The sequence below is a fragment of the Canis aureus genome, chromosome 22 (assembly GCF_053574225.1).
Source record: "Canis aureus isolate CA01 chromosome 22, VMU_Caureus_v.1.0, whole genome shotgun sequence".
NCBI classification, from domain to species: Eukaryota; Metazoa; Chordata; class Mammalia; order Carnivora; family Canidae; genus Canis; species Canis aureus.
Genome location: NC_135632.1, coordinates 51,245,990 through 51,269,353, shown reverse-complemented (window position 1 = coordinate 51,269,353; position 23,364 = coordinate 51,245,990). Strand labels below are relative to the sequence as shown.

Below are 23,364 nucleotides of genomic sequence, written 5' to 3'. Positions count from 1 at the left end.
TTGCTTTGTTGATAGTATTTTAGAGTATTTTCATGAGGAATTAAGAAATCGTTTACTAATTGCTAAGAGTGAGATTGGTTGCTTTTTCCAACTTACTCTGGGGTACTTTTTTTTCTTCAAAAACCGAGATGGTGAGAAGGACAGATTTGTTTAGAGCACCAGCTGGGCTGCGTCACCTTTAGTATGCAAGACAGCATAGAACGATGTGGCCCCAAATGGATAAAGCAAGTTTTTACAGTAGGCGCTTAGGATGACTTTGCCAGGGACACTGGCCGAGAGGCAGTGAGTGGCTCCCCCAGAATTCCCTGCTGATGGCAGAGCTCTGGTTTGCAACATCATTTTTCTTGTCAGTGTAGCAGACGACAAGGGTACATCTGTGCTTGCACATTCAAGGACATTTCCCTGGACCTGGACCAGGACACACCCCAAAATCTTGTGGTTCCCGTTAGAGTGTTTATGTATGATTAGATCCTGAAAAGGACAGTGAGGCTCAGGGAGTACAGAAATGATCTTTCATGAACAAAATTAATCCCTCTAACAAAACGACTTTCCCAATCCTCAGTGAGAGGTCTGAGTGATTGTTTGCTGTGGTGGCTACAGGCAGAAAATTTTGTCTTTTAAAGAAACCACACAGCCTATTAGGGGAAGGTGGTTTGTCTGTTCTGGATAGGAAGGCCATTTTAAAAAGGAAAATTGGAAGTTAAGTGCTTCAGTCTGGCTGATTCACTTTGAAAAATAAGCTCCTCCTCTCCTTTTTCTGCAGAAGTTACATGTTTGCTTGGAAACGACCAAAAACAAGCCCCATAAGGGTCAGAGCCTGATAGGAGGTAGGCTCTCAATAGAAATCCTGCAGAGCTGCACCCCAGCGTGGGAATGACCTCAGCGACTTGTACCACTGCACTTCTCATTATGGTAGCTGAATGATCAAAATTTAATAAATTAGAGTGCGTTTACTTAATTTTTTCTCTTTCAGGCAGTTACACAAGTTTTCATGATTATTGGAGGAAAAATTGGAAAACAGATAAGCAGGAAGGAAATACTTCATTTTAATCTCTCTTGACAGCTAGTAATAACATGATAAATGCTATAAACATTTTGTGTCCTACATCTTTTTTCTACACTGATAGAAACACCATTTTTATTGTACAAAATAGTATCATGCTGTACCTATTATTTCAGAACCTATTTAGCCTTCTATTTTTGGCAGTAGCAGAAGCAAATGAAACTTGTGTTCAGGGGAAGATTTTTCAGGCAACCAGCTTGGCAAATCAGGTAAAAAAAAAGAAAACCTGGCCAAATTGAAAGTTTAGTACTTGGCAGGAGGCAGTGCTTAGTTAATAAAGATGGTTCAAGGATTCTCTGAGGTGATGGCAAGGTCAGGAGTCTGGGATGAAACTCTAGAGCTGGAACCCCACTCTAAATTCAGGAACGGAAGAGAGCTGGATGGTGAGGGATGACTTAATGACTAAAGCTCCTTATAGTCCTGTCTGTATTGGTTTAAGGATTTGGCTGGATTTCTTAATCTTGCTTGGCTTCAGTTTTTTCGTCTTTAAAATGAGGGCGGTGGAATAAGGTAACCCTTCCTCCCTCCCTCCCTCCCTCCCTTCCTTCCTTCTTCTTCCTTTCTTTAGATTTTATTTATTTATGACAGACACAGAGGCAGAGACATAGGCAGTGGGAGAAGAAGTAATCCATTTCTGAGGTCCCTTGCCATGCTAAAAAGTTATGGCGTTGTGTTTGCTTACAAAATGTTTCCATTTTATTTTGACATTCCACCTGTACCCCCAGAATCAAAAATGCTTAGGCAAGTCATGACACAGAAGGTTCAAAGTAATAGAAGACCTCAAAGAGAAGGCTGGGGCCAGAGAGTAAGGGTAAGGAACAGGTTGCATTTGAGGGCAAGGTCAGGACACAAAGTGCAGACATTATGTTCTGGCAGCCAAAGCAAATGGCAGCTCATGTCCACTTGTGGGAGTCATGGGATCTCTGTGATAATTGCTAGAATGAGCAGGTGTGAGATATTTTCTGTGGGACTTTAAAGTGGATAGTATAGAATACGGACAGCTGGCCTACTACATTCCTGCAGTGGATGCAATAGTCTGCTTACCAAGGCTTTTTCCCATAAGCTCATGGCATAGCCATGGTGGTAGATTAAGGAAAGACAGCTCCACTGTGGGCTCAAACTGCAATCTGAAATCTTTCTTTTCTTTTTCCTTTTCTTTTTATTTTTCTTTTCATTTCTTTCTTTCCCCTTTCTTTCTTCTTTCTTTCTTTCTCTCTCTTTCTCGCTCCCTCTCAGGTGTCTGATGCAGGACTGGATCATAGGACCTCGGGATCACGCCCTGAGCCGAAAGCAGACGCTTAACTGCTGAGCCAGCCAGGCATCCCTGAAATATTTCTAAAAAGATAATCATAATGAATATGATTAATTTTATGGCTTGGCTGGACCCACGAGTTAAAGGAAGGTGATCTAATTTAGAGCAGCATTTTTGCAACCTTGGCTTGCCCACACTTAACAAGATTTTCTTTTAGTAATTGGACCAGCCAGTGGAATCTTTTTAACACACCCAGTTTTGATGTTTCCACTTGTCTTGTGAAATTAACCTTGTATCCCATGAGCAGACTTCCCTGACAGTAAATAGTTCAGTTATTTTCTCTGGCTAGAAGCTTGATGACAGATGTTTTGTGTTGCTGATTAACCTGACAGCTCACCAAGTGGAAGGTAGGATTAAGCCATCATTTTACGAGATTAAGAAGCCTCTCAGACTGTGTGCCATGATTTTTCGAACAAGACAGTATAGCTCTCTTCTTAGGAGCTGTGATGGTTTATTTACTGTGTCACCTTGTCTGGGCCACAGTGCCCGGTTATTTGATCAAATACTATTCTAGATGTTTCTGTGAAGGTGTTTTTTAGATGAGATTAACATTTGAATCCGTGTTAAACGGGTTACTCTCTGTAGTGTGGGTAGGCTTCGTCCAATCTGTTGAAGACCTTAATTGAACAAAGACATACCCCCTACCCTCCACTCCCACCCCTCCCCAGCAGGAAGGGATTCTGCAGGCTACTGCCTTTGAACTGCAAATAGAGTCCTCCTCCCTCATCAGATTTTAGTCTCAGACCTCCACGATTGTGTGAGCCAGTTCCTTAAAATAAATCTATATATACATATCCTGTTGATTCTGTATCTCTGATTAATATCCAGGTGCTATGGATGGCTGCAAGGACCCTTTGTATTTATGAACTACCGTAACTGACCTTGCTTCTGAATCCCAGCCCTTTTTAAATGACTTTTTAAAAAATTCTATTTTATATGATAGCAGACTTTTTTTTTTTTTAATTTTTATTTATTTATTCATGAGATAGAGAGAGAGGGGCAGAGACACAGGCAGAGGGAGAAGCAGGCACCATACAGGGAGCCCGACCCGGGACTCGATCCCAGGTCTCCAGGATCACACCCTGGGCTGCAGGCGGCGCTAAACCGCTACGCCACCGGGGCTTCCCAACAGCAGACTTTTAAAAATTGCAAAAATAATACAGTAAATTCCTGCTATTCATGCATTCCCAAACATTAAACATTTTAACACGTTTGTTATGTTATGTTTCTATACATATTAGTACATTTTTTTCTGTGAACCATTTAAAAATAAGTTGCAGACTTGATGCTCCTTTACCCTTAAAAATTTTGAGTGTGTGCTTCTAAAAATCAGGGAGACTCTTGGACAAACACCATGAATGCTTAAACCCAGGACGTTCACATTGACATGGTGCTGCTACCTACAGATCTCCTATAGCTTTGCTAATTGCCCAAATAATAAGAAATACAAATAAGAAAATTAAGAGAACTTTCAGATTGTACCTAATTCTTCATTAAAAAAAAAAAAATCAAAGCTTTAAGCTATTTAGAAATCTGCAGATTCTGAGATGTGAAGCAGATAAGCAACAGGCAATAACTGGCTTTTTTCTTTACCTTATACAGGACAGGGTTCTTGGGACACCATAAAGGGAAGAGAAATGAAAACAAATTTAGGAAGATGATCAGATCACAGGAAAGTTTGGTCAGCAGTATCTTGGACAGGATCTCCTGGAGTAGGAATTAGATGTGATTTCAGTTTGAGCTGAGTATCTTCTCAGCCTCGAGACATCATTTAGAATGAAAGGTGAAAGTAGCTCAGTTAAAACGCTGACTAGGACCACACAAGTCCTCAGTCTACTTTGACATAGTCCAGGTCACTTAACATAAATTGATTAGGCTCTGGCTTCTCTGGCGGTGATACGGAGACTTCCATGATTGGTACAGGCCTGGGAGTGAGTAGATATTTTGTAGAGCTTCACAGCGTGGAAGACAGAAGGCAGAGGACTAAGAGCGCAAAGTAAAGCTGTTCCCTGCAGAGCTGAGTGATCTCTATGTTCCTGTAAATTCTCAAATTCCATTATTTTATTACATTTTACATTTTCTAGGTTGACTTTGGGCAAACAGACCTGTGTCCTAGTCTAGGTACCAGTACCTAAAGTGAAAAAGGAAATCTGTGATCCACATTGAGATAAAAATCTGCCAGTTACTCATAAGAAGCCAAGGTTCCCTGGCACTTAATCCTGAAAGAAAGTGCCTGAGTGTGCCTTCATAGGTTGGGAGTTTAAGAGATGAGATAATGGGGATGCCTGGGTGGCTCAGTGGGTTAAGCATGATCCTGCCTTTGGATCAGGTCATGATCTCAGGGTCCTGGGATCAAGTCCCACATTGGGCTCCCTGCTGGGTGTGGAGTCTATTTGCTTCTCTCCCTCTGCCCCCTCCCCCTGCTCATGGTTTCTCACTCTTGCTCAATAAATAAAACCTTTTTTTAAAAAAGAGAGAGATGAGCCAATGCTCAGCATCCTTATGGCAAACACAGTAGTGGTTTCATAAAGCTGTTGTCAGTGTGAGACTCCAAAAAGCCCCTCAGAGCAGAATGGATGCTGTGACATGGCCAGCGAAGACAAGGATGAACCTCAGCTGTATGGCAGATGGGAGGATGGCTGTCCCCAGCCATCTTCTCTTTGGACTGGCAAGGGCAGGGTGGCCCTGGTGCCTTTGGAGAGGCTGGGGTGCCCAGCAGAGCCGACCTCTTGTTGGTCAGTGGGCTCTGTACCTGTGTCCCGTGAGGGCTGGCTCTGTCTGCCAGGGAGCTGGCAGTGTGCTGTGGCAGCCGCTCTGTGCCTGCTTAACCACCAGGAGAGGGCAAGGGCAAACTCTGATAGAGAATCGGAGTGTTGCTGCCTTTTCCTGGAGGCAGGATGACACGTCTCTGGCCAGAATCCCTTTCTTGGTGAAAACAGTTGCCCCAGTCTATGTTTTGTTACCCTGAATGTTGGAGAAGTTCTTTCTTTCCTTTTCCTGCAGAGCGTTCAGAGCCTTCTGTTAAACAAAGACTCTAAACAGCCTTTTTTGGAGAGGGAAAAGAAATCAGAGATCTGTAGGAGCCCAGTTCTGATAATGAATCTGTTGTGTAAAGAGCAAAATGAGGCTCTGCCTGTTGCTGTTAGGCTCCAGCGCCACAATTCGAGTTCCTTAACTCCTAAAATGTCTTTAGGAGATTACTGTGTTGTGTAGTATTTGTGTTGGTCATCTTTTCGTCCCTTTGTGTCAAAACAAATAAACCCAATAAAAAATAAATAAACCTGCCTTTAAGCCGTTTAATATGTGTGACAGTCGTATTGCAAGAAGGGACTGCACGAGAAAGATCCATGGCCCAGTTGAGCACCCTAGACACCAGGCCTCCAGGCTGCTGTAGAGGGGCTAGAGGAGTCCCGGTCTCTCTGAGGCCGAAGCAGGAGAGTGTCTGGTTTTTCAGCCTGCATTCCTTGAGCTGGGAGGCCCTGTCCACAGTTGTACAGATGCTGGCTGGGAAAGCCAGCAGGGCGACAGGGGTGGAAAGAGGCTGGGTCAGGCCTGGGATGGCCCTGGGCCTGTAGCAGCAACAGAGTTTGGGGACACCGAGGAGCTGGCCCTTTTGCAGGTGAGTCCCTACACTTACACCAAGCCTGTGTCCTCAGGTGGTTTTGTCCAAAATTGCCACCCTGCTAATTAGATTTCCTTACTCTCCCTGAAAATGTGGCCTGCAGAGGGATCAATATTGCCTCAGTCCAAAGCTAACCGTGTGTTGCACCCCGAGGTATACATGGTGTTTCTCAGAGGGGTGAAGGGATCCAGGCCACCCAGTGTGCGTGATTCAAAAGTGTTTCTATCGGGATCCCCGGGTGGCTCAGCAGTTTAGCGCCTGCCTTCGGCCCAAGGCGTGATCCTGGAGACCTGGGATTGAGTCCCACATCGGGCTCCCTGTATGGAGCCTGCTTCTCCCTCTGCCTGTGTCTCTGCCTTTCTTTCTCTCTCTCTCTCTCTCTCTCTCTCTGTGTGTGTGTGTGTCTCTCGTGAATAAATACATTTTTTAAAAAAAGTGTTTATATCTCCTTGGGCTGTGACGCTGGCAAGCCTTCTTGTTTGGTTTTACCCTGGACCATCTTTAGGAAACTGGGGAAAGCAATTTCAGCACATTTGAAGAAACTATAAATGTTCTTAGAACAAATCACACAGCAACAGAAAACAGCACAGGCCAGGTAGCAGAAGCTGCAGCAGTGCCTGGCAGGGCATAGCCAACTGTTGCCAGTCTACGCTGAATGGGTAATATCCAGGAGAGTGCCCCTATGTCACTGCTTCTTCTCCCCTCTTATGCACAGGTGCATCGGGAGGCTCCCTGAACTTTCTGCAGAATTAAATAAACTACTGAGCCCTCGCCAGCTGTGCTCAACTGGGAGGAAAAGCAAAAACAATGATTTTAAGACTGGGCCCAGTGTTTTATGCCTTGGTACCCATCCTTTACAAAAAGATAATCCAGCTGTTTTCATAGTGTTAGTTATAAGGTAGAAACTTTAGCAGAGATTGAAATACAGCTTTAAAAATATATATTTCCGGGATCCCTGGGTGGCGCAGCGGTTTGGCGCCTGCCTTTGGCCCAGGGCGCGATCCTGGAGACCCGGGATCGAATCCCACGTCGGGCCCCGGTGCATGGAGCCTGCTTCTCCCTCTGCCTGTGTCTCTGCGCCTCTCTCTCTCTCTCTCTCTGTGACTATCATAAATAAATAAAAATTAAAAAATTAAAAAATTAAAATCTATATTTCCATGGGATGCCTGGGTGACTCAGTTAAGCATCCGATTCTTGATCTTTGCTCAGGTTATGACCTCAGGGTCTTTAAATGGAGCACCGTATGGGACTCTGCGCTGGGTGTGGAACCAGCTTGAGATTCATTCTCCCTCTCCCTCTTTGCCTTCCCCCATTGTGCATGCCCTCTAGAAATAAATAAATAAAATACATATTTCTCAATTAAAGGCAGCATAAACATAAACATAAAACATCTCGATCATATTCCTGAGCTGCCAACTTGTTCTAAAGCCTCTTGGGGAGGACCTCAAAAGTAGCTGTGTAAGGAGACACAAGCCTTTGTGTGTACATAGGAAAAGGACATGGTTGTGCTTGAAACCTCACTCACGCGCCCTGCTGAAACAGCTGGGTTTCCTTGGGCTCCGTGTGTTCTCACGTGGCTGAGCCCAGTCTGGAGGGAGGGGCAGCACAGTACTCTGGAAACTCCATATGACAATAACTCAGTTCAAGTGCAGAGTAAATAGCATCCAAGAAGAAGCAATGGGCCATGAGCAGTGGTGACAGCAGCTGTCCTCAGCAAGGCTGTGGAATCACTCACTGCCTTATTTGTAATTGAAATGATACTGAAATTTAGGCCATAACTGTGAAGGCATACATTCAAATGATTGAAAAAGTGAGGGCAGCCCGGGTGGCTCAGTGGTTTGGTGCTGCCTTCAGCCCATGGTGTGATCCTGGAGACCCGGGATCTAGTCCCACGTTGAGCTTCCTGGGTGGAGCCTGCTTCTCCCTCTGCCTGTATCTCTGTCTCTCTCTGTGTCTCTCATAAATAAATAAATAAATAAATAAATAAAAATTTAAGAAAAAGAGTGAAAAAGTCTGTCAGAGACTGCACTGCGCATGATTTTTTTTTTAAAGATTTATTTATTTATTTTATGATAGACAGAGACACAGGCAGAGGGAGGAGCAGGCTCCATGCCCGGGCCCGACGCGGGACTCGATCCGAGGACTCCAGGATCGCGCCCAGGGCCAAAGGCAGACGCCAAATCGCTGAGCCACCCAGGGATCCCGCGCATGATTTTTTTGTACGAATGCATTCTCTTTGAATTTGTAGAGTTAGCGATGTATAGAAAGTTTTCTTCCGTTATATACTGAAAAATTGTTTTTAGTGTTTTATTTGGGTCCTTTACTTCGGGGATGCTAATTACGCAGATGTTAGGTAGTCTTTGTCTTGCGTATGGATGTTTTCCTCTCCAGTCTTTTTCATGCCTGTCCCCCATTTCGTTCACTTTTCCAACCAGGTGTTTGTTTACAGCTTTGTCCCTGTTTTGCAGCCAGTGATGCCTCCATTTCTGTGGTGGTTTTATCTCTTATCTATTTTACTTTGCCGTGTTCAGTGCTGTCCTTTTGTTACCTCATCAGTGTTTCTTGACATCTTGGATTAGTCTGTGTTAACAAATTTTATTTGTCCCTTGATAAATAGATGCTGGGTGTTCTTTGCTCATTTTATTTCTTTTTCTGTTTTCCTGTTGTATTTTTTTATTTTTATTTTTTTCCATGAAGCTCCAAAGGGACAAGTTTTCCTGTTTTAAATTTCAGGATGTAGATCCTGAGTTCCATCTCCCTGAGTGGAGGGAATTCTTCCTGAACCAGCTGTTTGCAACTGGATAATGGGGCAGAGGCCTGGAGAGTGTGTGCAGCCTGGAGCAAGCAGCCCTTCCTTGATTCCCAGATTTATGTGTGGGTAGGTGTGTTTGTGTGTGTCCACACGTGTGAGTGCATGTAAGTGTGCAGGTGTATATGAGTGCAGGCATCTGTGAGTGTGCATGTGTGTGAGTGCTTTATCCATTTCTCCCCTTCAGAAAAGCAGAGACCAGCAGTGGACAATCACCCTTGTCCTCCCTTTGCAGCTTGGTGGTAAAGAGGTATGAGGGCCAGTTTTCTAATTTAGTTCTCCCTGTTCTGACTTCCCGTTAGTGTGTTTTAGGGAGAAGTGGGCAGAAACATTTTCATTCTATCATCTTTACAATTGGAAGTATTCTACTTGATGTACATTTATTTTATTGTAATTGTCAAAATTTTATACATTATTTTTACTATTTTTTATATATATTTTAAAGATTATTTATTAGAGAGAGAGAGACCATCACACACGGTGGGGTTGAGAGAGAGAGAGAGAGCGCGAATCTTCAAGCAGACTCCCTGCTGTGTGTGGAGCCCAACACAGGGTTCCGTCCCATGAGCCAAAATCAAGAGGTGGATGTTTAACTGACTGAACCACGCAGGTGCTCCTAATATTTTATATTTTTTTTGGTAACAGCTTTGAGATAAAATTCAGAAAATTCAATTGAAAATTACCTGCAATTCACCCATTTAAAGTATACAATTAGGTGATTTCAGTATATTCACAGATTTGGGCCATCATCACCGCAATCAACTTTAGAACGTTTTCATTAAAAAAAAAAGAACATCTTCATTACCCCAGAAAGAAGCCGAACAGCTTTTAGCTGTTACCCATGCTAAACTCCCTATCTGCCCCTAGTTAAGCAGCTACTAATCTACTTTCTGTTGTTTCTATAGGTTTGTCTATATTTTATAAAGGAAATCATACAATATGTGGTCCTTTGTGACTGGCTTCTTTTTTTTTTTTTTTAAGATTTTATTTATTTATTCATGATAGGCACAGAGAGAGAGAGAGGCAGAGACACAGGCAGAGGGAGAAGCAGGCTCCATGCTGCGAGCCCAATGCAGGACTCGATCCCGGGACTCCAGGATCACGCCCTGGGCCAAAGGCAGGCGCTAAACCGCCAAGCCACCCAGGGATCCCCTGTGACTGGCCTCTTTTATCTAGTGTAATATTTTCTAGTTTCTTTTTTTTTATTTTTATTTTTTTATTTTCTAGTTTCCTTCTTATAGCATGTATTGGTAATTAATTCCTTTTTATGGCTGAATAGTATTCCATGATACAAATGTACCACATTTTATTCATTCTTCAGTTGATGGACACTTGAATGGTTTCCATCCTCTGTCTATTATATACAAATTTTTGAGTGGACATAGAATTTCATTTCTTCTAGATACATGCCTTGGAGTAGAGCTGCTGGACCACATGGTAACTCTTTTAACTTTTTGAGGACCTGCCAGACTGGTTTCCAAAGCAGCTAAACCATTTTACAGCTCAATCTCCATACCCCACATATGAGGACTCTGATTTTTTAAAACTCTAGCTAACATTTGTTATCATTTGATAGCTTTTCTATTATAGTTGTCCTATAGTGGATGTAAATTGAAGTCTCATTGTGGTTTTGATTAGCATTCCCTGATGATTGGTGATAGGGTAGATTGGGTATCTTTTCATGTGCTTATTGACACTATTTTCTTTACTGAAACGTCTGTTCAGATTCTTTGCCCAACCAACCATTGGGCTGTCTTTTTATTATTAAGTTGTATATATGTTTTAGATATAAATCTCTTGTCAGTTATATGATTTGCAGATATTTTCTCCCATTCTGTTTCTTTCCATCCTTTTTACTTTCTTCAACTTATCAGACGGTTTTTTTTTTTTTTTTAAGATTTTATTTATTTACTCATGAGAGACACGGGGAGAGAGAGAGAGAGACAGAGAGGCAGAACACAGGCAGAGGGAGAAGCAGGTTCCATGTGAGGAGCCCAACGTGGGACTCGATCCTGGGACTCCAGGGTCACGCCCTGGACCGAAGGCAGGTGCTAAACTGCTGAGCCACCCAGGGATCCCCTTATCAGAAGTTTTTAATTTCGATGAAGTCTACTTTATCTGTTTTTTCTTACTTGGGCTTTTGATGTCATACAGAAGAAACCATTGCATAATTCAAGGTCGTGAAGACCTCTTATGTTTTCTTCTCAAAGTTGTATGGTTTGGGCTCTTGTATTTCATCTTTGACCTACTTTGAAATAATGTTCATATATGGTGTGAGGGGTACAACTTCATTCTTTTCCATGTGGATATCCAGTTGTCCCAGCACCATTTGTTAAAGAGATTATTCTTAGGACTGAAATATCAGGGCATGCTTGTTAAAAATCAGTTGACCATAAATGTGAGGGTTGGTTTCTGGACTCTGTTCTGTTGTCCTGTGTGTCTATGTTTATGCCAATATTACACAGTCTTACTATAGTTTTGTAATAAGGTTTGATATTAGGAAGTATAAGTCCTCGAAGTTTGTCCTTTCTTTTTTTTTATTTATTTTTATTTATTTTTTATTATTTTTTATTATTTTTTTTAAGTTTGTCCTTTCTTGTTCAAGATTGTTTTGACTATTCCAGATCCCTTGCATTTTTATCTGGTTGATCCACCTAATGAATCAGTTTATCAATCTGCAAGGAAGCCAGCTGGAATTTTGACAGGGATTATGTTGAATCTGTAGATCCATTTTGAAAGTATTGCCATCTTATCAATGTGAAACCTTCCAATTCACTGACATGGGATGTCTTTCCATTTTCTTAGTTCCCTTGCCTGTGTATTTTGTGAAATGGGAGCCCCTTTCTACCTTGGCTCACCCTTTGAGGATACTTCTTGGTTCTAAGGGGAATTGTCTAAAAACTGCTGCATTAAGGGATCCAGGGTGGCTCAGTGGTTGATTATCTGCCTTTGGCTCAGCTCATGATCCTGGGGTTCTAGCATCGAGTCCCACATTGGGCTCCCAGCAGGGAGCTTGCTTCTCCCTCTGCCTCTGTCTCTGCCTCTCTCTCTCTGTCTCTCATAAATAAATAAAATCTTAAAAACAAAACAAAACAAAATCCTGCTGCATTAAAGTGTGAGGTAATGGTATGAACAGAGCTATAAAAACCCAGAGGACAACACTGCTGAAATAGTAGATGGCTGGCACACGGCCACAGAGTTTTCTCAAAAGATTTCTGGTCAACTGCTGGTCAGAATTCTAAATGGGGTATAAAAATACAGTTTAAGAGTGTCACTGCATAGAATGTGAGTCCCAAAGTGGCTCAGGCAGGTCACCCTACATGGGCATCCCAGTAAAACCCTGGCCCAACAGGCCCCACCAGCAGTCTATGAAAAGTGAATTCTTTCCCTGTATTCTGCAACCAGTAGGAAAGATGTTTTTTTTTTATTGTATTTTGAAAATCTTAACCTGCAGAAAAGATAAACCATACATACCATAGTACAGTCCATACTTCCCTATGGATTCACATCTGAATCTGAGACACACACACTCATCCTTGTGCATGTGCACACACTCACAGACACACCCCTTTTCAAGGCCTGGTTTTGCTTTTTAACTTTTTATTTAGCAGCAACATTAGATTTGCAGAGGGTCACACAGATAGTGTAGAGTACTGTGTAGCACTCACCCAGCTGCCCCTAATATTAATACCTTGCATGACCATAGCAGGGTTATCAAAATAAGTTGGCACTGGCTCAGCACTTTGTTCAGGTTTGTAACACTTTTTCCTCTAATATCTCTGTCCCTGGATTAGATTCAGGGTCCCCTAGTTATTATGTCTGCTTAATCTCCTCCCATCTGTTACAGTTGTTGGTCTCTCCTTGTCTTTCATGACCTTGGCAAATCTGATGAATACTGGCCTGGCAGTTCATAGAACAACCCTTAGTTGGGGCCTGTCTGAGGTTCTTTCCTGATTAGTCTGGGCTGAGGGCTTAGAAAGAATACCGCACAGTACCTTCTTATCACAGCGTATCACCACAGCTTGGCACTGGTGATGTTATCCTTGTCACCTAAGCAAGGTGGAATCAGCCAGGTCCCTCCCCTGCGAAGTAGTTTCCCCTCCCAGACTTTGTTTAGTAGATGGGAGTCGCCCCGGTTCAGCACACCCTCAGGGGTGGGCATTGGGACCACCTGCTGAGGGGAAGGATATCAGAGAATTTTTGGACATTTGTTAAAATCACCGTGGTAATTAATAAATATTTTGGGAAACATATTGAAGGCTCTGCAGATACCCCTTTAGTCTAGAAAGCTGTGCCCACTGGTTTCAGCATTCAGCAGTGGCTGTTGGCCATGGCAGTTATACTCTGCTGTTCTCGTGATTTTCTGTCCTGCTCATTCCATCTGCATACATTCGTTGGAATTCTTCTGAAGGGGTATTTCTCGTTTCTTCCCCATTTATTTTACTAGGCCTTACTTTTGATGTCAGGAAGCAGCGTAGAGTCCTGTGTAAGAGCAAGACCGAAGGCCAGAGTGTGCCTCAGCAGCTGCCATCCCATGGCCCCCTGGGTTGTTGTGAGGAGTAACTGGTACCATGTGTGGGAAGGGCTTAGAACCCCACTCGGCTCCCAGTGAGTGTGGGTGGTCCTTCTGCTTGTTTATACAGACTGTTGCATATCCCAATCCCCCAGAGCCAGCCAACAGCCAGGAGTCACAGTTCAGACGTATACCCAGTGGAAATGGATATGTCCATCCATCCATCCAGTTGTGTTGACTGATGCTTACTGAGTTCGTAACATGGGTGTCAGAAGCTGTTAATACTTGAAAGTCTCATAGGGGTTGTTTTATCCTGTGTTAAAGATGTAAAGAGGTCAGTTGCTCAAGGGCACATGGTTGGGGAGAGGCCAAGCTAAGTTCAGACCTGGCTCTGTCCATTCTGGGAGCCTTATTCCTCAATACTGTCCTGCTTTGCCTCCTGCTATTTGGGGGAGGCCACCTTATATCCAGCAGGGCAGTGAGCAGAGGCTCTGCTCTATATCAGAAGGGTCCTCAGTGGGCTATTCTTGGAAAGCTGAAGATTGGCCAAGATTTGGCAAAGAGAGTAAGTCCATTTGGGGGTGTATGTGAGTGGCCTAAATGAAACACTTAAATAGGTGCTCTTATGAATTTGCTCATCACCCTAATCCTCCTCATGTGCAGGAATGGAATGAGAAATCTAAGATGCTTTCTTTTGCCTCCTTAGCGCATCTATTATCTTTCCCTGGAATTTTACATGGGCCGCACACTGCAGAACACAATGGTGAACCTGGGCCTTCAGAACGCTTGTGATGAAGCCATTTATCAGGTATGGGACCTTGGGGCTTAGCTACTGGGTAGCTTGTTGTGGCACAGTAAGTTTTTTGTTTTTTATTTTTAAAGATTTTATTTATTCACAAGAGACACACAGAGAGAGAGACAGGCAGAGGGAGAACAGGCTCCACGCAGGAAGCCCGATGTGGGACTCAGTCCCGGGACCCCAGGATCATGCTGTGAGCCAAAGGCAGATGCTCAATCATTGAGCCACCCAGGTGTCCCAGCACATTCAGTTTTAATCCAAGGCCCACAGAGGTGAGCACTGACATTGAGATTTGCCACCATCTGGAGCCAGGAATGACTTATGGCATATTCTTTCCTACATGGGGGAGAATGAGTCTGGGTGACACTCCTTCTCAAGGGGAAAACGTAAGGATTGAATAGGAAGCTAATGCACGAACATGTGAGCACAGGCTTGTGTTGTGATGCTAAGGTTTCTAGGTTTCTAAAAGCCTTTGCACTCCTCACTCCCACCCCAGGGACAGATTTACCACAGGGCGGAAGTGGTTGGTAGTGTCCCATTTCTCGTCAGCTTATTGAACTAGTAACCCACCTCTGGTCCCCTCTTCCACTTCTAGGCAACCTCTTATGTTCATCTTACCCTCAACCAGAATAAAAACTCCTTTGCTTAAGGGTTCTTCATTAACAGTTATTCATTTGGATGCTAACTCCCATCCATAGTTTGTGGTTTTAGAGCAGAGCCAGAATCCATAATACCTGTTTTCTGTCTCCATACCCTTGTACCTGGACACCATCTTTGTCCTACACTGGACACTGAGTATACAATCCCTGTGGTGTGAATGTGCAGCACTACTCTACTCCTGCATGAGCATAGTAGGGTCCTCACCAGAGACTTCCCTCCCCTAGCATCTTTCGCTGCTTTTGCTTTTGTTCAATTTTGTCATGGGAGGCACTCTCAGGGACCGTGTTGGTAGTAGTATGGTAGGGACCTCACGTGTCTCAGACAGCCTCACATTTCTAGGGCTCCTGTATCCCCCTCTACAACTTAGTAGAGAGGTAGTTTCAATTGGCACAATAAAATTTCGAAAAAAAGTTTAACTTCCCCAAATGGGAATTGTATTCTCAAAATTATCTAAAAAGAGACTGGAAAAAAAATAAAAATAAAAATAAAAAGAGACTGGAAGGGAAGATGGTTTGGAGTAGGAGGATCCTAGGCTTGTCTTGTCCCATGAACACCTAAATATTCCAGAAATCTACCTGAAGACTGACAGAACAAACTCTACAACTAAAGGGAGCAAAGAAGCTATATCAAAGAGGGTAAGAAGTGCAGAGACATGAATGTTTTGGGAGAGAAATTGGATCATGGCCACTGTGGTAAGGAGGGAGCCATGATTGCCAAGAATGGTAAGAGACAGGCTAGTGCACGAGGGAGCACACAGGGAAGATGAATCCCCACAGCAGTTGACTTGGAAAGTGAGAGGGACCGAATCTCATGACTTCTTGCAATCAGTGGGGCTTAAAGCCTGGAGTTTTAAAGGTCAGCAGGCTTGGCTAGGATAGAACTCAGAGGCATTGCGCTATCGGAGGCAAACAGCCTGCAGACGTACAGCATGGAAACAACTTTCTAAAGAGCACCTGGGGCATATAGTGTGGAGGTTTTTTGCTCATCTGGGAGTATGTTGCAAAGAGGCAGCACAGACTCTCCTCTGAGAACAAAGGAAGTTGCAGGCATCATTTCTGTCCCCTACCTCTCAGCATGAGCACAGGGCCACCTGTGGAAAACAGCACAGTGCCGACACTCACCAGGTAACTTGCTGACACCAGGTCCTCCCCCTGCCCTGCCTCCAATGGAATTGCCCTTCCTGGTCATGCTTGTCTAAGTCCCAGAGTGGTGGATCCCCTCTCACAGAAGACTGGCTCAGATCCCTGCTCACACCATGTCTCATGTTGTGGGAGTTTTAGGGGGCCACGATTTCAGCACTGGTGGAAACAGCTATCATTTCAAAAGCAGGCCAGAGCACACTTAGTCAAAACTTGGCATATTAAGGCCAGAGACTAAACACTACCCACAACAAAGAGAGCCTCTGCAGATGACTGGCCTGAAGGATAAAGTGGCCAGGATACAATTGCAGAGCACACACAGTGCACATTGGAGACAGTCCATGAAGTGCCAGGTTCTGGGACTATACTGTGGAACACTATAGAACCTCTTCTCCATAAAGCCATTACCCTCAAGAATGGGAGATGTAGCTGACTTTCCTAACACACAGAAAGAGACATAGACACTTAGACAAAATGAGAAGATAGAATTTATTCCCAATGACAGAACAAGATAATGTCACAGCCAGAGATCTAAGCAAGACAGATAAAAGTAACATGCCTGATAGAGAATTTAAAGGTATGCTCATAAAGATACTTGCTGGACTTGAAAAAATGTGGAAGGCATCTAGTGACATGATTAACACAGATAAGAAATAACAGACATAAAAGGTTCAGTATGCAAAATGAGAAACATGCACAGTGGAATGAACAGCAGGCTGGAAGAAGCAGAGGAATGAACTCAGTGACTCCATCAAACATAACATATATGGATCCCAGCAGAGAAAGAAAAGAGGGCAAAAAATTAAATTGAGGAAATAATTGCTGAAAACTTTTCTAATATGAAGAAGGAAACAGACATCCAGATCTAATAGGCACAGGGAAGCCCCAAGAGAATCAACAAAAGCAGATCCCCACCAAAACATACTGTAATTTAAACGGCAAAATGTAGGAATAAAAAAAAAAAATTAAGGGATCCCTGGGTGGCGCAGCGGTTTGGCGCCTGCCTTTGGCCCGGGGTGCGGTCCTGGAGACCCGGGATCGAGTCCCATGTCGGGCTCCCGGTGCATGGAGCCTGCTTCTCCCTCTGCCTGTGTCTCTGCCTCTCTCTCTCTCACTCTGTGTGACTATCATAAATAAATAAAAATTTAAAAAAAATTAAGCAGCAAGACAAAAGAGGAGAGTTACATACAATGAAAACCTGATAAAGACCTTCAGCATAGTTTTCAGTAGAAACTCCAAACTTAGAAGGGAGTGGCATGATATACTCAAGGTGCTAAAAGGAAAAAATCTGCAGCCAAGAATATCCAGCAAGGCTGTCATTCAGAATAGAAGAAAATAAAGTTTCCCAGACAACAAAAGAAGAATTCATGACCACTAAACCAGCTCTGCAAGAAATATTAAGGGAACACTTAAGAGTGGAAGGAAAAGACCAGAAATGATACTGTGAAAGTAGGAAACACAAAGCAGTAAAAATGAACATTTATGTAAAAAAAAATCAGTCAAACTCACAAAGGATGTGAAATATGATACCATATACCCAAAACATAGGGAAGAAAGGAATAAAGAATTGGTTCACACTTAAACAACCATGAACTTAATATAAACATATGTGCAGAAGATGTTATATAAAAACCTAATAGTACAGATGCCCAGGTGGCAGTGGGTTAAGTGTCTACCTGGCTTGGGTCATAATCCCAGGGTCCTGGGATCGAGCCCTACATTTGGCTCCCTGTTCTTTGGGGAGCCTGCTTCTCTCTCCTTCTGCCTGTTTCTCCCCTTGCTTGTGTTCTCTCTCTGTCAAATAAATAAGTAAAATCTTAAAAAAACAAAACAAAACCTGATAGTAACCACAAATCAAAAACCAATAACAAATATGCAAAAAATAAAGAAATCCAAACATATTACTAAAGAAAACCAGCAAACCATGAAAGAGAAGAAAGGATCAAAGAAAAACTTCAGAAACAACCACGAAACAAGTAATAAGATGGCAATAAATACATACCTGTCCATAATCTCTTTGAATGTAAATGGACTAAATGCTCCAATCAAAAGACACAGGGCAGGGGTGCCTGCCTGGCTTAGTCAGAAGAGTGTGGAACTCTTCATCTCGGGGTTGTGAATTCAATCCTCACATGGGGTGTATTGATTATTTAAGGACTCAAATAAAATTACTTAAGGACTCCAATAAAATTACAAATGAAAGAGGAGAAATAACGATCGACACCACAAAAATACAATGTTAAGAGAATATTATGAAAAACTGTATGCCAACAAATTGGACAGAACAGAAGAAATAGATAAATTCCTGGAAACATAACTTACCAAAACTGTGAAGCAGGAAGAAATAGAAAATTTCTTTACCAGCAAAGAAATCAAATCTGTAATCAAAGAACTTCCATCAAACAAAAATTGAGGATCAGACAGCTTCGCAGACAAATTCTACACAACATTTAAAGAAGAGTTAATACCCTTTCTTTTCAAACTATTCCAAAAAATAGAAAAGCAAGGAAAACTTCCAAATTCATTCTATGAGGCCAATATTACCCTGATCCCAAAACCAGATAAAGGTACCACATAAAAAGAGAACTACAGGCCAATCAATATACCTGATGAACATGGATGCAAAAATCCTCAATAGAATACTAAGATCTCCAACATCAGCCATAGCAACATATTTCTAAATATGTTTCCTGAGGCTAGGGAAATAAAAGCAAAAATAAACTATTGGGATTGCATCAAAATAAAAAGCTTTTGCACAGGAAAGGAAGCAGTCAAAACTAAAAACCTACAGAATGGGAGAAAATATTTGCAAATGATGTATCTGGTAAAGAGTTAATATCAAAAGTATATAAAGAACTTAATATTGCTCAACACCCAAAAAAACAATCCAATCAGTATGGAAGTTCCTCAGCAAATTCAAAATAGAACTTCCCTACAACCGAGTAATCACACTATTAGGTATTTACCCAAAAAATACAGAAACACTAATTCAAACAGATACGTGCACCTCTTATGTTTATAGCAGCATCATTTACAATAACCAAATTTTGGAAACAGCCCTAGTGTCCATTGACATATAAATGGATAAAGAAGAGGTGGTAGTATGTACAATGGAATGTTACTCAGCCATAAATAATCTAATCTTGCCTTTTGCCATGACATGGGTGGAGCTAGAGTATAATGCTAAGTAAAATAAGTCTGAGATAAATACCATACGATTTCACTTATATGTGGAATTTCAGAAGCAAAACAAACGAGCAAAGGGAAGAGCGAAAAATCAAGAAACAGACTCTTAAGTATAGAGAACAAACTGATAGTTAACAGTGGGTGATGAATGAGATAGGTGATGGGGACTAAGGAGGGCACTTGTGATGAGCACCAGGTATTGTATTCAGTTGTTGAATTACTATATTGTACACCCGAAACTAATACAACACAGTATGTTAACTATAGTGGAATTCAAATTTTAAAATTATCTGAAAACATAGACATTATCCTGGCAGGTGATTTGTCATTTTTTTTTTTAAAGATTTTTATTTATTCATGAGAGAGAGAGAGGGCAGAGACAGACAGAGGGAGAAGCAAGCTCCATACAGGGAGCCCGACGTGGGACTCCATCCTGGGTCTCCAGGATCATTCCCTGGGCTGAAGTCAGCACTAAACCGCTGAGCCACCTGGGCTGCCCATGATTTGTCATTTGAATTCTGTTTACTATGAACGTCAGAATGCATTTATAAGGACCACTGAACATGTTAAAGTCTCAGTCTTCAGTGGAATTTATTGTGTAGGAAGTGTTTTTTCTTGAATCTTTTTTTCTTTATATAATTATTACAGGTAGTAAAAATTTTAGGAAATGTTTATACCATAAATATGCCATATCTGTTTATAATTTTTATTTGTGAACTTATTAAAATAAATAAATTTATAAAAAATAAATCAATAAATAAATTTATAAAAAATAAATAAATAAATAAATAAAGATTTTGTTTGTTTACTCATGAGAGACACAGAGAGAGAGAGAGAGAGAGAGAGAGAGAGAGACAGGCAGAGAACTAGGCAGAGGGAGAAGCAGGTTCCATGCAAGAAGCCCGATGTGGAACTCGATCTCAGGACTCTGGAATTACAACCTGAGCCAAAGGCAGATGCTCAACTGCTGAGCCACCCAGGTGTCCTTGTTTATAATTTTATTACACAAATAACATGTTAATTATGGAAGCTTAGAAAATGCAGGGTAGCATATATCCTTTTATATGTACATTTTTTTCTTAAAGGTGGCATTTCACTCACTGTTAAGCTTTTAATTAATCTTGTATTTGAAAGGTTTTCATGATGATCCAAACTTTAGTGTCTCTAGGTGCAGTTGCTGGGCCCTTCTTGTTGTAAGGTGGAGTGCCAGATGTTTTGAATGGGAACCAGATGATGACGTGCAACTTGGATGGGCCTCCTCCTCCAGACCCCCCATTTGTAATGTAGTGTGAAAAGTGAAACATGCCACTACTCTATTGTATGGGGCTGGAAAGTAGTTCTGAGGAACAGGTTACACTAAAAACTGGATCTTCAATAGAAGCAGCTCCCGGGCAGCCCGGGTGGCTCAGCGGTTTAGCGCTGCCTTCAGTCCAGGGTGCGATCCTGGAGATCCGAGATCGAGTCCCATGTTGGGCTCCCTGCTTCTCCCTCTGCCTGTGTCTCTGCCTCTCTCTGTCTCTGTCTCTGTCTCTCTCTCTCTCTCTTGAGATTTTCTCAAGTGGTCCACTAGGTCAGAACTATTTATTTTTGCTCTTTTATGACTATGCAATGAAGTTTTCCAGAGGCTCTATGAAGTATGGTATTTCAATAGGTTGAATGCTAAAGCAGAAAATTTATTGAAGAAATTTATAAAAATGTAAAACACTATTCTCAGTAACTTTGTTTTAAAAACTGTAGTTATATTTCATCAAATTACATTGTTTATGTTAACATTAATGGGTTTATATTTTTTTAAAATGAATTCAATAATACTTAAAAAACCTGAATCTATTTTAAATTTCTAACTTGATAAACAATTGATAAATGTAATTCCAATAAAGAATAGCTCTTGGATTTTTTTTTTTAAGATTTATTTATTCATGAGAGACACACAGAGAGAGAAAGAGGCAGAGACACAGGCAGAGGGAGAAGCAGGCTCCATGTAGGGAGCCTGATGTGGAACTCGATCCCGGGACTCCAGGATCACGCCCTGAGCCGAAGGCAGAAGCTTAACCGCTGAGCCACCCAGGCGTCCTGCTCTTGGAGTTTAAAACACATTCATCAAGATAATTAACGTGAGCGGTTTGTGAAGTTTAACGCACTAAAGCCAGGTTAATGGAACAGTTGCCTATCCAAACCATTCTGGGATGGTTTCGAGTCAGGTGAAGAAGTTGGGACTTTGTTCCTTTCTTTCTGGTTTTTAACATTCCATACCTGTTTCACAGGATTGTGTGAATGTAGTTGGAATGCCACAGGAAAAGTCCTTTTAGGTTTTGGTTTAAAAAGATGTTACATGGGAGTTCCATGGAAGATGGCAGAGCAAGAGGACCCTAAGCTCACTTCGTCCCACAGACGCACTTAGCTGACTTGCACAGCAGTGTGAGTGACCCAGAAAGTGACCTGAAGCCAAGCACAACGGGCGTTCCACAGCTAAATGTAGAGAAGAGGCAAATAATAAATATAGCCAGTTAAAGCACTGGTTTCATTTTTAGGATACATATTGTAATCTGTTTACCATACATAGGTTAATAACCTGGCTATAAGTATCTTTGGCTGTTAAACCATGCCTCATTTTGATTATTGATTCTTATGTAGTTTGGCAGCTTTTGGAATACCTGGAAACTTTCATGCATTGATAAAATGTCAGATTTTAATATTAGGTTTTCAAGTCTAAAAGCAGACTCTAATCTTGGATTGATGTAAACTGACACTCAGTATCTTTCTACCTTTGCGTGAGGAAGATATTAAGTAATATTAAAATGTTGCCCCTGTTTTTATTCACAGCTAGGGTTGGACTTGGAAGAACTGGAGGAAATAGAAGAGGACGCTGGCCTCGGGAATGGAGGCCTGGGGAGGCTGGCAGGTAACCCCGCCATCTGGCTAGGTCATGGCCTCTCCTGATGTGGTGCCCTGGTTGCTGATCACATGGTGAGGCCAAGCTCAGCTGCATCCCAACAGCGGTTTGTTGGGGTAGATTGGCCCCTCTGAGTGGATGGGAGTGTGTGTCATACGGGTTGAATAAAATGCAAAACATTGTTTTCTCACATAAGGATGCCTCCTAATTATCATGAAGGCCAGGCTTGCCAGTGTTGGGTAGCTGGCACTGGGAGGGGTTTCCTATATACCGACCACTTTCCACAGCCAGTAATTGGGAGAAAGATGGATAGACACACACATGCACGCACATAGGCACACAGTATGCATACATGCACACAAACACACATGCACACATCTACACACATACACATGTGTACACACATGATTTATGAGTGCAGCCCAGCTGGCAGGCTCTTCCTGCTTTACTATGGTAAATGGATTGCCCCAAAGTAGCAGTTGTTCCTTTTGGGATTTTGTTTCCTTGGGCCATTCTGTGAGAGCATATCCAATTTTGTTTTGTTTTTTTCTGTTTGAGTTATTTTTGCTAGCCTTTTAGGGCAAAGGGAGCTGAGTGAAGGACTTAGAAGTGGAGGACTGCCTGGTGGGCTCAGTTGGAAGAGCATGTGACTCTCATGGTCGTGGGTTTGAGCCCTATATTGAGTGTAGAAATTACTAAAAAATAAATAAACTTTAAAAAACCCCAAGAATTTAGAAGTGAAAATTGGTTTTGCTGTGTGCTTCAAGGCTCTTGGGCATAGTGTTTCTATAACAGAAATAAGTCAAGTTTTATGCTGCCATTGTGTGGAGGGCATGGGAGGGTGGACTCAGGCACCTGTCACTGCATTATTGCCCCTTTGGGGAGTTACCATTTTGTAAAGGAGGGATAAGATGCCCTAAAATTTATCTGAGTGTGTGTATGTGTTTATGTTTTCAAATCTTAAGTTAAATTCTTCAGAAATTATAGAAGCAGAATATATTTCTCCCAAACAAAACAACATTTGGTTCTATATAAGGAAACAATGGCAAGGCCTGTCCCACCTCCTCCTCTTCATGTGAGAAGCCTGTGTGTCCCCTACATCTGCTCTCAAATGCAGGGATCTCTTTTAGTTTATGATGTGAGATCATCCCAGAGAGGAAGCTGAACCTACCCACAGATGGAATCGTGTGCCTCACTGATGGGCAGCATGCCCCCAGGGTGCAGCAAGGCCTTACGGCATCAGTCCCTGCAGCCCCCTTCACCCTTGATGGCCTTATGCTGCTCATAGCCATCTTCCCAGTCAGTAAAAACCAAGCTCAGGGGGAGGTTCTAGACCCCTTGTTCCCCTTCACAGCTCAGGGTTGCTAC

General features: G+C 42.4%; 1 protein-coding gene across 2 annotated transcripts in view; it reads left to right on the top strand.

Annotated features, from left to right (window-relative positions):
• PYGB (glycogen phosphorylase B) overlaps positions 1–23,364 on the top strand; it is a 53,848-nt gene that overhangs the window by 1,338 nt on the left and 29,146 nt on the right. For both annotated transcript variants that reach the window (XM_077866031.1, XM_077866032.1), the window contains exons 2-3: positions 14,026–14,127; positions 21,927–22,005. In XM_077866031.1, coding sequence (XP_077722157.1) covers positions 14,026–14,127; positions 21,927–22,005 — 181 coding nt within the window. The remainder of the gene's footprint in view (positions 1–14,025; positions 14,128–21,926; positions 22,006–23,364) is intronic.